General features: G+C 35.2%; 1 protein-coding gene and 1 pseudogene across 1 annotated transcript; both read right to left on the minus strand.

Moving 5' to 3' along the window:
- Positions 1–12: 12 nt before the first annotated feature.
- LOC122603974 (myb-like protein P) lies at positions 13–5,429 on the minus strand. Its single transcript, XM_043776847.1, has 2 exons — positions 4,800–5,429; positions 13–705 (listed from the first exon to the last, which is right to left on the minus strand). Exons 1-2 carry the CDS (start codon positions 5,348–5,350, stop codon positions 102–104), a joined length of 1,155 nt encoding a protein of 384 aa, XP_043632782.1. The 5' UTR covers positions 5,351–5,429; the 3' UTR covers positions 13–101.
- A 2,472-nt stretch (positions 5,430–7,901) lies between these two features.
- LOC122604193 overlaps positions 7,902–15,437 on the minus strand; it is a 26,825-nt pseudogene continuing 19,289 nt past the window's right edge.

Below are 15,437 nucleotides of genomic sequence, written 5' to 3' on the forward strand. Positions count from 1 at the left end.
AATCACTAAAACTAACAAACAAAGAAAACGTATCTATTAGCCAACTTAAACTACTACAATACATATTTTGAAATTTAACATACAAACACAAGATTCTAAGCTTATTGTCTTGTATTCAAATCAAACTCGCCCCCTTCACGCCAATCACTTTGCACGCCTGCATCTCCATTCTCCCTTTCTTCATCGTTCAAGAAATCCTCGGATGGTTCTTTCTCGTCTCTCTGATTGTTGTTATTATTCCATCCATTCATCATCTCATCTGGATTTGCTTCCTGTTCTTGCTCACCCATAGACCCCATTGCACTGGCCCGTATTGGTGCCCTAGCCATCATCTCAGCCCGAGCTTGTTCCGCTTGTGCCATGGCTGCCATTCTCATATTGGCTGCATGAGCATCTCGACCTGCCTTTTGCTGTTTTTCCATTTCTGCCCTTGTTTCAAACAAGGCCCGTCTCTCTTCTTGAAGGAGAGCTTGCTCGATTAATAATCTTTCTTCTGAGCGGAATTCCCCAATGGCCCGTTTACGAGATATGATATTGAATGCAAGTACTTGTTTCTCAAAGGTGGCAGTGAATTCCGAGACTTTGTTGGCAATACTGTGATCCCACTGTTGAGTACGAGATAGTACTTGGCCTGTGGTATCGGAATCAAGAATTCTATCATCCTCTTCAGCTTCATAATCTGCTACTACATGGTAAGGTAGAAGCCTGGAGAGACATCAAATATGAAAATGTAATTAATGTGTGGTTGGTAAATTATCATTTGAATTTGCATAATATAAGCTATAGGTAGCAATTATAATAATGGTGGCAAAATGGGCGGTCAACAGGTCAAGACCTGTAGCTCTTAATGCGAGCCGAGTTGACATGAAACACACTTTGCCCAAAAAAGGAATCAATCTATCATGATTTCAGATATATTCAACAATAATCTATATTTTTTAATAAAATAAGTTAGGGGGCTTTATGCATAGCAGTTACAGATACAAACACCCTCAAACAATATCCTGCCCCTATTGAGCAGTACCCTTTTAAGCAATGTTTTATTTTATACAATGCAGGTCCCGTATAATTGTTTCTTGGGTATATTAGTCAAAATTGTCATATCTATGTTATATATAATTTTTTAGCTGCTGCAATAGGACTCGTGATGGGTCCACCACATCACAGTTATCAATTATTGTAATTTCTGCGTATGACAAACTTGTTCACAGCACAACTATAAGAAAGTGATTGCATAGATGGAAGAAAACAAGAGAGCAAAACAGGGACTATAACTATAGAAAACAACATACATATGAACAAGGAAAAATTGGTCAAAATGCGGCTTCTATTTCTAGACTAGTAACATCAATTATATGCCAATATCGATATATTTCTCAGAAAAGCAAGAATATAACTAGTGTCAAACTTGATCAAAATCTAAAAGAAAGTGATATATGAGCAGTCAGAACCCACATGAATTTCCATTATTTTGCCATCTTTTAGATTTAAAAACTCGTGACCTTTAATTTAAAAGGAAGATTGTTAACCAGCTCTCCTAATGGAAAGTTGATATATTACCAGCTTTTGTATCCCATTAAATCAGTTTTGAACCAATATGACATGCTAAGCAAAGTTACCACAGATTGTAAGATTATTACACTTAACAAAAATGAACTAAAAGTCAAAAACATTTATGAAAATATACCAATAACTACTACTATAACCCAACAAAGCAACACAAGTACAGTAGAACCTCTATAAATTAATACTCGATAAATTAATAACCTCGATAAAACTAATAATTTGTCCGGTCCCAACTTGGGATCAGTACAAAATTGGACACCAATCAATAAAATAATAAGATAATAACTTTTTTGAAACCCCAAGGTAAAAATATAGGTCCCATCAAAACTATAAATTAATAATTCCTTAAATATTCCAAAATTTTAATATTGTTTAGTAAAAAATGAATCTATATTCACTTGTTTTTTTTTAAAACTTTATATCTATGTTGAATATATATTTAAATTTCTACATTGCACTTAATAGTTGAGACATTGTCGCAACAAAACGTTGTGAGGAGTTGTTAGCCGCTTATAATTTTTCTTTCCGAGTGATCAATTTCAAAAACTACTGTATTATCCTCAACTTCACCATCAACTAGATTTTGAACAGTATCTATCACAAATTCTTCAATGCTTTGAATCTCAAAACATTCATTATTTTCACCACGATAATCCTGCAACTCATTCACATCCGTTTTGTGCTAATAATGCATACCCGTAATCAAGCTCTCAAGCTCACGAATGTCTTCTTCATAGTTTACATGTTTAAATTGCTTGAGCCGATAAAATTCATGGAACGAATTTTATCGTGTTGAAAGCAATTTGCTTTGGACTTTTGTGTCATTTAATGTGTGAATGTACATTGGATATGAAAATTTTAAAAGTGATACATGAACCTCTTTAAATTTATAATTCATTAATTTATCGATATAATAATATCTCGATAATTTAATAAAATATCTCGGTCCCAAAATTATTAATTTATAGAGGTTTTACTGTATGTGAATTATGTGTTAAAGTGGCAACCACCATAAAACCAAGATATGTCGTCAAAGGAAACAGAAAAAATCTGAGGACATACATAAAATAGAGATGTCTTTACACAGTCAATGAACTGATGATCCATTCAAGTAACATTTATCAATTATCAACAACAACTAATGTTAAGATAACCAACTGGAGACTCACATCCAGTGAAAAAGCTATAGCCCCACAAACCTGATAAATATTTCTCTCAATCCATAAATGTTCTTATATCAAGTTAGCCCTGAAAAGAAAATCTATATTCTATAATACTGAAAGAAGTCTGGAGTTCATTAAAATCCATTGACCCAACAGCTATAAACATGTGTAGGAGAGGGGAGATTGGAACTGCAGAAGTGGTTAACCTCAGCGTAAAGTATGGCGGGAGTTTCAATAAGAGCAATGATGTCGAAGAAAAATTTAAAATCAATAGGTAAAGGCAAACTAAGTGCCACAATAAGAAAAAGTGATAACATTAGTAGATGATTTTAACAAAAAGGATTAGAGATTGACATATGAGTAGATTAAAAAATAGTGTTGATGTCAACAGCTGAGATGCAATTATCATAACAAAAATACATAAATGTTCAGAGAAAACTGTGCAAAAAAACTATTACCATTCAACTGTCAAGAAAAAAGTGAGGGCAGGATTATGAAAATGACGCAGATATAAAGTACTAAGCAATCAAAAATACCTGATTATATACCACATTACCACTAAACATTATATGAATCAATGAATGGTGTGTGTTGAAGTTGAAATGCAAAAACACGTTTGAAAGAAAGGATACAAACGAGATCACTCAGAATCCTTTAAAATTACAAAGATCTTCAATAAATCTTTAATATGGTAGCTCGACTCAAATTGTTGTAATATACACACCTTATTTCTAATAAAAACCTGAACTTATGAATGACCAATCACATTTTGTCAGCATCACCACAAACTTCCTCTCGTATTGTATACTTAAGTCATTTAAGGAAACCATTTCTCCAACCAAAATAAAATAATAATTAATTAAAAACATCACAGATTTACAACAACGGCACAAAAAGCTACCTACTTCCATCAATTTCGATAGGAAATTTAGAAAAAGATGAAATATTTCAGAGAGGCATATCCATATAAGTTCTGGTATCATTCTCAAAAACCATCAGATCCTTTTAATATAAATGATATGTTGCCTAAGCTCGTATCTAAAACATACAAGCAGACGGTGACCAAATGCTTAATAAAGTCGACTGTCAAGAATAAATTTCATACTCTTCCAGCTAAGTACCATCAAAAACACCAGTTTGATTTGAGAGATGCATACGCCCAAGAAAGAGGAAAAACTAATTACTAAAACCCAAAAACTACAAACGCCTTGACCTATAAAAGAAATAGGCACTCCAAGCCTGAGCACACAACATAATATGCAGGCTTCTACAAATGCATAACCATCAAGTTTCAAACATACTCCCAACTTGACTACAGTCTCAATAATTACCATTTTTCTTCTATATATTAGCATCTAATAGTACTTAACTCCAAATGCAACTATAAGTTCTGGCTATATCAGATCATTACAAGCAACATAACAGGCTTCTGAATGTGCATTTTCAGAGTCTCCAATGCTAGCTTACATAATTATAAGAATCAGATAACACAGTTGCTCAAAGTCATGTACAGTTTTACTATAAGTGGTTTCGGAAAGAGTAAATGGCATAAAATGTATTCATTCTACGGTGCCATTTCACTCTTAATTTAAGGTTTCCCATACCTTAGTTTTAAAAGTAGACTACCTTTTATATACCAACAAAAGAAAAACCTTAATTTTGTATATAAACGTAAGTAAAAACCAAAACATTGAAACCAAACCTAATTCAAAGCAATAACTTTATGCAAAAGTTCTGAACCTATGTAGAAAAGTTCATTTTTGTGTCTGAACCTAAGGAAAAAAGCTGACTTTTGTAACCTAACCGGCGGCATAAGTAAAAGAAATCTTAACTTTATAAACAAACAAAACCTTAATGTTGTAATCAAACCTAAGTAAAAACCTTCTACTTTGTAAGTTAAGAACCTAACCTAGCCTAAGTAAAAATGTCAACTTTGTAGAGTATCTTAAATCAACAATTAAAAAAAAAAAAACCCTTTTACATTGTTCGTCTACCCTTTCCGAAAACACAAATCAAAAGCAATAAATTACAAAAATAAAATTTTAAAAAATAGAGGGCATGAACAGATACCTCTCACAAGCATCTTCAAGTGAAGAAAATGGTTTTTTAAAATCTGGATGACAAACACGCCAAGCATCCTGATAAGCCATCTGCAATTCCACCTGGTTCGCAGGCGGCGTTTGCTGCTGCTGCTGCGAACCAACAGCATTATTACTATTATTATTATTATTATTATTATTCTGGGCTTGTGTTTGCGTCTGCATTCGACTCATCGTTGTCGTCGCTGCATTCGGTCTAATTTGTTGAGAAGAATTTAAAGAATTAGGGTTAGGGTTTTGTTGTTGTTGTTGTAATTGATGATTAAGAATTGGTCGTTGTTGTAATGGACGAAGATGGGCATCGATGTTAGAAGGAAATCGAGAAATGGCTTGTTGTTGTTTGTGTTGTTGTTGTTGTTGTTGGATTTGTTGGAGTAAAAGGAATTGTTGTTGTTGTTGGTTTTGATTTTGTTGTTGTTGTTGTTGTTGTTGGAGCATTAGGAATTGTTGTTGAGCTGCGGAAATAGAGGATGGGATTGGAGTTGTTGATTTGGTTGTGGTGGTGTTGGGAGATTCTTCCATTTTGTTAGGGTCGGAGAAGAAGGTGGAGAGATTTTTTTCCTTGGCTTTTTTATCGGAGTGAGGATATGATAGATGTTTTTGATTTGATTTTGCAATGGTCCGGATGGAAATTATACATGGACCCTACAAATTTTACCAACTAAAACAGGAAATGCAACTAGTAGTCATATGTAAGAGCATTCAGGGGTGTCATCTTTCAAGTACTAATCCTTATCAACACAATATCAATTTCAAGTTAGCCAAGTACTAACCAAGGACTAATCATTCTAAATTAGCAGAATTAGTTTAGGACCCACAATTTATTAATTTTACCTGTTTAACCCAATATTTTATATCTATTTAATTATACACTTTTAATCCTCTAACTTATACAATTTTAATTTTTTTTTAAAACAAACTTAAAAAATTTCAGTAAATAAAAAAACATACAATACAATAAAACAAAAAAAGGGTAATGGAGGGAACCCTACCCCACATGATCTGGGCATCCCGAAGGATCGAACTCGCGTATTTAAACTTCACATATGGGTCTAGGCTTCATTGGTAACGGGTACCTTCAAGGAGTTATTTTTTGTGCCAAGCGGGGATCGAACCTGAGACCTTAACGTCATCAAGTGATTGCCTTACCGCTAGGCTATACATAATACTAACACATTACATAATATTAAAACATACTTATTACTAATATAAAAGCATACATAATACTAACATTCGGAATAATCCGAGTCCACAATATTGTCGCCGTCATTGCGATGAATGTACCAATTGGGTTCAGGAGACCCAGCAGCGTCGTCGGGTTGCAGAGATGCGTACTCCTCCGCAGGGTCAGTCAAGTAATCATCAGGACGACCACTACTGATAGCGCCTTACCAGAATAACCGGTGGTCTAGAGTGGCGTTTAAAGTGGTAGTGGCAGCGGTAAGCTAGAAAATAGATTGATTCAGCCAGTCGATCTTCTGTCGAAAATAAATAACATACTCACATTCGACGGTGTTACGAGCATGGCCTGCAACTTCAAGTAGTTCAATTTCGGTTGTGATTACCGCTTTGTTGGAAGTTATGTTTTCAATCACATTGTTAACTCCAGATTTGTGTCTATCATCGTTAAGCATATGACCCTGCATGCCCATTTTTACATCGTCAACGGTCATATTTGGTATGTTGTTTGGCATGGTTCTTTTGAAACTATGTGTTGTGAACGTGTGTTCTTTGCTTAAGAAGAGTGTGTTTTTTATGTAAAGAATAAGATAGTAAATGGTTTCTATATATATATATATATGATAAATAGGGACCAAAAGTGTAAAACTTTTACAATAATGAAATTTGGCCGTTAGAGGGACCATTTGTGTCAATTTTTTGAAATGTCTGCATGCTACCGTTACATTGAAACTAAAAAAATAAAAATAAAGGAAAAAGCGGACTGAGCCTCGTCCCTGGGGGACGGAAAAACGGATTTTGAAGGACGGACGAGTCACACGTAGTGGTGTGCACTCGTCATCGAACGAATACGTTGTGAATACTCTAAGGGGCCTTAGTAATACTATTTTACCGCTATATATTTAGACCGCTATTTTGCTTGAAGCTTGCTATAACTGCTATAGCGCCGCTATCGATAACATAGGTATTACAATATTGTTTTCCTACACCTATATAGTTTGAATAATTATACCAAATACAATAAAGTAATTAGCGAAAGTTAAAATAATAAAAGAACAAAAAGTGAATCTAATCCGAACAGTATGTCTGATTTTGACTTGTTATTCAACCTGTGAATTTGCGATCACTACTTGTGTTGTAAAAATGTGTGAATATGAGATTTTTGCCTTTCTCAATATATGAAGGATATATCTAGACGGCCTCGTCGGAATCACAGGTCACCGGTTTTGAGATCTGCATTCCAGGAAACAACTGCAAATTTTGTATTTCATGAAGGTCGAAATCTATTCTGCAAATTTGTTTCTGCCTTCAACCTTATTGTTTTTATAACACGGTTTCTCATTCTCTCTGGATTTGCAGGTGAAGACGTACCTATTGGTGCCATGCCTGGTTGCTAGAGGCTTGGGCTTCTTGAAAAGGTTATTAGGCAGCTATTTCGTCTTTTCTATGCTCCTTTATTGGAAATCAGAAGTGGCCCCTGATTATGTTTGTTATATTGTGTCTTAGTGTCTATAAGACTAAGGTTAGAGTAACCATGCATCACTAACATACAACACAGTAATTAAACTCATATACGGGCTTAGTGTCTCAATATGATTAACATACAAGCGATTTGATATAGTACAACTTGTGTTATCTGGTTAATCTCCCAGTAAGGTTGCGAATTTTATTTTTTATATTCCGCTATCTCGATTCTTGATTTAAGAAGTTTTATGAAACTTCCTATGACATCCAACCGGTTTGAACAATTTTAAGATAAAATATAACAGTATATCGACCCATTATAACTCTATTTTGTGATTAACATTCAGCAAATATAAAAATGCACAATTTGCTATCATCATGAGTAAATAACAATTGCAATTCTAATTTACCAAATAATTTTGAATTGAAAGAAATGCACTCTTTATATATTGGAAGAACCAAAACACGTGACATGGTATAGGTCCAAGATTCATCATCATATACATTCATAATGAAAATGCTAAAAGAATGAATGCCATTCTTGCAAAAAAATAAATTCTGATCAGATATTGAAAAGGTTTGAGATTGGGCTCCATCCCATAACCCATGGTCTATTATCGGATGGAAGCACAAAATTAAGCTCAAACATTTCTTTCGACAAGTTTCCACCTTCACGGAAACCAACAAGCTTCGCGACGATCTCTGCACTTTCTTGCACATGTGACGTATCGTGGGGATTCATCCATAGTTTGCTTATGAATTGAATCCTACGTTGCCTTTCCTCTGTTATGAATTGAATCCTACGTTGCTTTCCCTCAAGGGGTACGTCCCATTTCATGTACAAAAGCTCTCTTTCTTCCGTTGTCAAACGTGTTGTTAGCCTTTTCACCAGAAACTCTCTTTCACGCTTCAGTGATCTAAGGCTGCATTTGGGCAGATAATATTTATATTATCAAGATAAACTATATAAGCATTGATAGAACTTTTCTGAGACAATTTTCACCCCTTTTGTAACAACCTTACTTTTTAATATTATATACGTGCTAGTTAGGTTGTCTATCTTCCCGCAAGCCATAGTTATACTTGAAGCTAGTAGATAATGCCCTTAAATTAGTAATCTAAAGCTATTGATTGGTTCTAAATTCAATTTAATAAAATATGATTGAACAAAAACTCAGGTTATAAATATTAAAGCGAGTCTCACAAGTTGAGCTAGCGATTTAAAAACACTTGTAAATGCCCAACAATCTAACCATCAAGCCAACTAACTAATATTTGGTCATGGAAATAGTATGAGCAACTTGAAATATTTATAAGTCCTTATGTACAAAAAAAAAAAAAATACTTGAATAATAATAAGTGTATATATATAAGCCTAATATAATTACAAGAATTGTAACCAATGAACCTTGTAACAAACTTAAAACACAAAAATATATACATACACATATATATACATGACTTATGCATACATTTATATATTCATAACTAAAACAACCCTTTTCTTACATTTAACTAACAAAACACTTACAAAAACAAATATCCACTAAACTTATACACACACTAATATACTTACACTATAATTTAACAAAAAAAAAATTATACCAACCCCTTCACTACCCCCCCCCCCCCCCCCCACACACACACTCCACATTTCAAATTTTGCCATTATACTTCTCTTGAAACTCACACAAAACACACTCCTCACATTTTACACACACTAGTCATTATTCACTCTCCAAAAACTCTTCTCCCCCTCTCTTTTTCTCTCTCATTTCAGCAGCCACAAAACAAAGGAAAGACAAAGCAAAACTCATCTAAACACTTGTTAATAATAAGGGTTTAGGATAGGTTAAGCAAGGGTTTGATTAAGCTAAGGATTAAGGGTTGTTTTGAGGTTGAAACAAGGGTTATTTGGAGCTTTTGAGTCACGAAATTTCTGCACATTTTCCATCTTCAAAAGTGTTCATCAAGGGTATATATCTTCATCTCTTTATTAGATTGATCTTGTTCTTGTTCATATTAAAAAGGTTTTATCAAAAGTCAATGTTTTCTTCATGTTTTCTTTTGAATATACACTTGATGAGGGCAAAGTTGATAGGATCTTTCTTTCCATGCTCATGCATGTTGAATCCATGAAGAAAGATCCAAGGATTCAACTAGTTAAAGACCCAAAAGTGTAGATATATATTATATAACTTTTGATATAGTTTTTCTTGTGAAAGATGGTCATATTAATATATATTATGAAGAAATACTTTCTGGAAAAATGGTAAAAATATGTACTTGATGTTATATTATTAGATTCATGAAAGTTTGTAGCAAAAAGTGTTGATGTGTGTTGATAAGTTGTAAAGTAACTTTTTATTTAAAAAGATGAACATATCTTAAATAATATTTGTACATATATTTCTGGAATATTTCATAAAAATATGTTTCATGATTGATGGATTTGAGATGGATAAAGATTTATGTTAAAAAGTATTGATTTAAGTGCATGCATGTTAGATTTAAGAAGGTTGAAATGTTGTTTGGATTATGAGATGGTTAGAGACTTGTATTTACTGAAAATATTCTAATCTTGAAGTTAATATTCTGGAAAATTTTTTTATAAAATATCAAAAGTATAAAGCTTGGGTCAAAACAAGTTAAAATATGCTTGAAATCGTAAACCGAAAGCTTGTAAAAATGCATTTTTAGCACACACATGCACCATAAATATTTTGAGCATGAAATCATGACAAACCTACTGGAAATATGATATAACAAATGTATAAAATGCAAGTCACTTGATGTATGGCAAGAATTAGCTCAAAAATCACCTTTTCGGGTCAATAAATCACTAACCGAAAGCACAAAATTACACATATCACACCACCACCACTATCACGACTTGAACCACCAAAATATGATGAACTTACTGTAATATTTGGGTTAAGAATGAAAATCCATTTTGAAGTACCTTTATAGCTTAAGAAATGAGGCTAAAATCACTATTTCGGTAAACGATTTTTAATTATAAAATCCTCAATTTAAGCAAGACACAAGAGAGGTTGAATTGATATGAATTTGTGTTGATATAAGTTGCCAAAAAGGCCTGGAATTTTCGGACTAAAACTCTTGTGGTGATTTGTAAGGATTTCTATGATTTAATAAATTAAAATGGTAATTAAAAGATATATAAATTAATTAATAAAATTATATAAACCATGAATCTGATCAAAGCTACTTAACCAATGATAAAAGTGACCAAAACCTACTGGGAAAAAATAATTACAAGCAAGAGAACAAGAACTATATAATTTAAAAGTAAATTATTAAGTAAAAATCACTAATTAATCATTATTATTAAATAAATAGAAATAATGCACAAATAAATATAAAATCACAATATTACAAATAAAAGGCTTGGAAATCAGTAAATAATCCATCTATAATTATCTATGAATTTTAGAAATAATTTAAGGATTTAAAAATAATTATAAGGAATTATTTAATTAATAAATCAATAAAATAAGTAAATAATTAATTAAATAATATTAAATTAAATAAATCAGTAAGATATATCAACATTAATATTATAAGAACACAAATGTCAAGTATGGTTATTAAACAAAATATGCAATGGAAAATATATATAAAACAAGGTTAAACTACCGATATTCCAATAACCGAACAAAATCGTACGAATGACCTTTACTACCAATATCTTCCAACCAAATGAGGTGAACAACATAATGTACTTGAATTCCATAATTAAACAACACCAAAGATGGGCAAGTCTACTAGCATACATCTCATGATCTAGTTTACTAGTCATGCAACACACACTTACGTTGTGCATATTTCGAATACCATGGTTTAGGCTTGCTTGAGGAAAGACACCACTAGCCGAAGATCTCACTTTTGATCAGCCCTCTTTCACTCTCAAATCAAGTGAGTCATAGCCCCCTTTCAAACTATTTTATGTGTTTAACTATCGGGGTGAAAAGCATGATGTATAAATGAAATTGCTTATATATATATATGAAAAGATTCTTGACTTTATGATTATGAAATGAGGTTATATCGTATGTTCAACGTGATAAATGTTTTATGATGAGCTTGAGTTCTGTCAAACTGTTTTCTTTCGGTGCACTACTATTTACTCCGAAAGTGGAGGCCTGTAGTTAGATAGTTGCGCAACTAGGATTTGTCCACCCACCCAACGCGTAACGGTGGGATGTTTGGTTGCCTTTGTGACGACCATCATTCCCAGTCCGACCACGCGGTGTTCTAACTACCTTAAATTTGCATGGTCATCTCCATGGCATGACCTTATTATTACTAATACTGTACTTGATTGACAGCTTGTGCTATGAAATGAATTATATACATATTGATGGACTTGATAAAATGGTAGTAGTAGTGGCTCAAACATTTACTTATCAAAGCTTACTTGAAATATGCCCATGTGGCTAGATGACATTGATATTATTATGTTGGTTATTATAAATTGAACATGCGCTTAGAAATGATTATTTGAAAGAATACTTGGAAATTTTAAGACTCAATATCCTTGAATATAGTTGGGTTATATAGGTGTTGCTAGTTAAAACCTATGAACTCACTCAACTCTTGTAGTTGACACTTTTTCTTCATGCTTTTCAGGTTTAGAGCAGTAAGTAGCTTCAAGGACTGCTCTTGGACTCTATGTGTTTGTTGTTTGGATGGACAAGTATTGCAAACATTTGATCTTTTAAATTATGAATTTGGTTATGTAATGAATTTAGACGTCATCTTGAACTTGTAATCTTTTGGGTTTGAATGTCATTTGAAAACTTGTGTTGATGTTTTATATTTAAATCTTTTGTACCATGTCGTTCTGTGGCATCTCGTGTTTCCGCCTTAGTCGGGGTGTTACACCTTTAACTAGTGATGGATAACGTAAAACAATTGAGTTGATCATAAAGTATTCTTGTTTTACTTATGCATAGCCTGATCAACTATGCCTAATTAAAAATTTAATATGGAATGATCGAAATGGTTGTTTAAGGAATATTTAAAATGAGTCTTTTGAAAATAAAGCTTTAAAATGATTCTTGGTGCAAAAGATACATAACCAAATCCAATGTTTGCATTACTTATTAGAACCCTTAGTTAATACCCCCACTTGGCTAGTATTACTTTGCCTATTTAGATATAATGCATAAGAGCTATGCACAAGTTAAATTCTAGTCATTTCGTCGATTATATATAGTTATGCGAGTCGTGAGTGTCGAGTTGATCGTTAGTATTTTTGTTATACGTCGGTTGTGAATGGTCATGTCGTTGCCCGGTCGTCAAGCTTGGGAGTCATCATCTTATGTTTTATGTAACTTATGTAGGAAACAACATGTCACAAAGAAGTGGAGCATCAAGAAATCCCGGACACGCGGAAGACATATATGCGTTCGTAGACATGGTACGAGAAAGGAAAGTAAGCGAGGAAACGGAGCCCACAATGGACTCCTAACAGCCCTCACAACAAGAGGAGTCGTCCGAACCAATGGAGGACCCGTCACACGATGATACTAGGAGCGTAGCCTCTAGCCAACGTGTTATCTCTAGCCAACGTGTGGTCTCTAGCCCACCCGTACGCCGTTCACCCTCACCTCCACCATCACCACCAGCTCCTAGGGCTCCTCCACAAAGGCAAAATGTGGCAATGAATGTAAGCGATGGGCAATTTCCAGCCCATGACCCACACTTCCACTCGCGCCTCCCTCGCCACCATCCCTTTCATTTCGGCCCAAGACATGGAGAGAACCTCCCACGTCCCGTCTTTGGGGTGCCACCTCCACTTCCTATGGGAATGACACGAGAGGAGAGAGATCGAGTATGGGGCATCGCCAATGGCTTACGTGATACAAGGTTTCGGGTGAGGACACAAGAGGTGATGATGGAAAGGGCATTGGGAATAATGCGCCAAACGGGAGATGAGACGGGGATGGCTATTGATGGAATACGCCGAATCAATGAAGTAATTTTCATGATGGGATTTGTTGTTGCAGCCCTTTGCTCCGTTGTTGTGGCTCTTGTGCTTAGGAAATGACCCTAAGGATGTTTTGTTCATGAACTTATTCGGTAGATAATTATTTGTACTTTGTTATGATTTCCTTGAATTTGTTTGTGATTGTGTGACTATGATCACATGTTTGTTGGCTTATGGCAATTTTGTAAACTGATATTGGATCATTGGAATGGAAGCTTGATGCCTTTTTGCTTTTATATGATGTGTTAATCTATATGTGTTATGGTTATACTTGTTACAAAGTGAAAGTTACAGCAGGAAATCAGTTCTGACCAATTTGGTAGAACGGCCATATCTGGAGTTCTGTTTGGTCTTTTGACCTGATTCCAGTTGGAGATGAAACCTAACTCATGGGGCTACATTTTATATTTTATGAGTTTTGCCCAGTTCGTCCATCTTAAGTCACATTTTCGAGCTCCAAGTTCGTACACAGATTCTGGAAAAATCTGTCAAAAGGCCCAAAAACAAGATTGACATGTTTTAAGCTTACCCAACCATTTGTAATTCATAGTGATAAGTAGGTTGTGATTAAAGGAAGTTAAATGAATTTAGAAATATATATGTATACCTATGCATACAAAGGTGGCCTTATTACGCTAAGTAACTTAAATGAACACGTGTGAGATCGAAAGTTGTGAGTCGGGTCTATGCCATATAATCCTATATACAAATGACTAAACTATGTTCTCCTTTGTAGAGACATGGCACCACGAAGGACCGTCGAAGAAACAAATGCTAAGGCTAGGCGTCAGGAGGAAGAGGCCCAAAGGAGAACCGAGCTAGCCGATCTCATTTCTCAACAAATCAACTCCATTATGCCGACCATTGCTACTCGAATTGCGGAGAGTGTAACCGCCACCCTTAACACGGCCCGAAGACAAGATGGAGGAGGTAATGTGAATGATCGAAATGCTTACAAGACCTTCACTTCGTGCAACCCCAAAGAATTCTATGGGACGGAAGGTCCAGTTGGTTTGCTCTCATGGTTCCAGAGCATGGAGGCCATCCTGAACATCATTGATTGTGCACCGACTGACCGTGTCAAGTTTGCTTCTAGCAAGCTCCAAGGAAGGGCACTCGCTTGGTGGAACCTCCAAGTCACTACTAGGGGTCAAGCCGTGATGAATGCCTTGACTTGGGAGCAGCTCAAGGAAGAGATGAAGCGGGAGTATTGTCCTAGGCCAGCCGTGCAAAAGTTGGAGATAGAATTCTGGAATCATGCTATGAGGGAATGGAGTTAGAGACATATGCGATTCGTTCCACGAGTTGTGTGTGCTGGTGCCTGATATGGTGGACTACCGAGGCCAAGAAAGTTGAGAGGTTTATTTACAAATGGTACCGGAAGTAAGATTGATGGTCACGGCAGCAAACCCCACACACTGGAAGAAGCAATAAGTTTGTCAACAAGATTGGTTAATGACTTGGTTAGGACAGGGAATACTCGCGAGGCGAGTCAAGTTCAAGGCAAGGAGGAGGAAGCCGATTTGGTGATCGTAAGGGGAATGGGCCTGATAAGAGGCAAAAGATTGTAAGGAATTACGGGATTGCCGACACCAACCCTAGGGTGTACCGTGGCACGCTTCCAAGGTGCAACCGATGTAATTATAGCCACTTGGGTGAATGCAAGCGTTGCTCAACTTGCAACCGAATGGGACACCTTGCTGCCTATTGCCGAAGTGGAGCAAGAGTTGGAGGAATCCAGGAAGGGTGTCATGAGTGTGGAGGTACTGATCATTGGAGAAACACATGTCCTAGGTTGGGGAGAGCTCAAGGAGGACGAGGAAATGCAAACAACAACCGTGGCAATCTTAGAAATGTTGGAAAATGTGGGAACCCAGCAAACGAGGGCAACAATGGGAATCAAGTGAACCGAGGTAATGGAGGAAATCAAGCAAACAATGCAAATCAAGGACA

The sequence above is a fragment of the Erigeron canadensis genome, chromosome 6, assembly GCF_010389155.1.
Source record: "Erigeron canadensis isolate Cc75 chromosome 6, C_canadensis_v1, whole genome shotgun sequence".
NCBI classification, from domain to species: domain Eukaryota; kingdom Viridiplantae; phylum Streptophyta; class Magnoliopsida; order Asterales; family Asteraceae; genus Erigeron; species Erigeron canadensis.

Bases quoted from the DNA above. Each gene is read 5' to 3' on its own strand.
- LOC122603974 (XM_043776847.1), bottom strand. From the start codon at position 5,350: ATGGAAGAATCTCCCAACACCACCACAACCAAATCAACAACTCCAATC. The intron at 706-4,799 runs GTATCTGTTCAT...ATGTCTCTCCAG, and splicing joins CTTGAAGATGCTTGTGAGAG to GCTTCTACCTTACCATGTAG.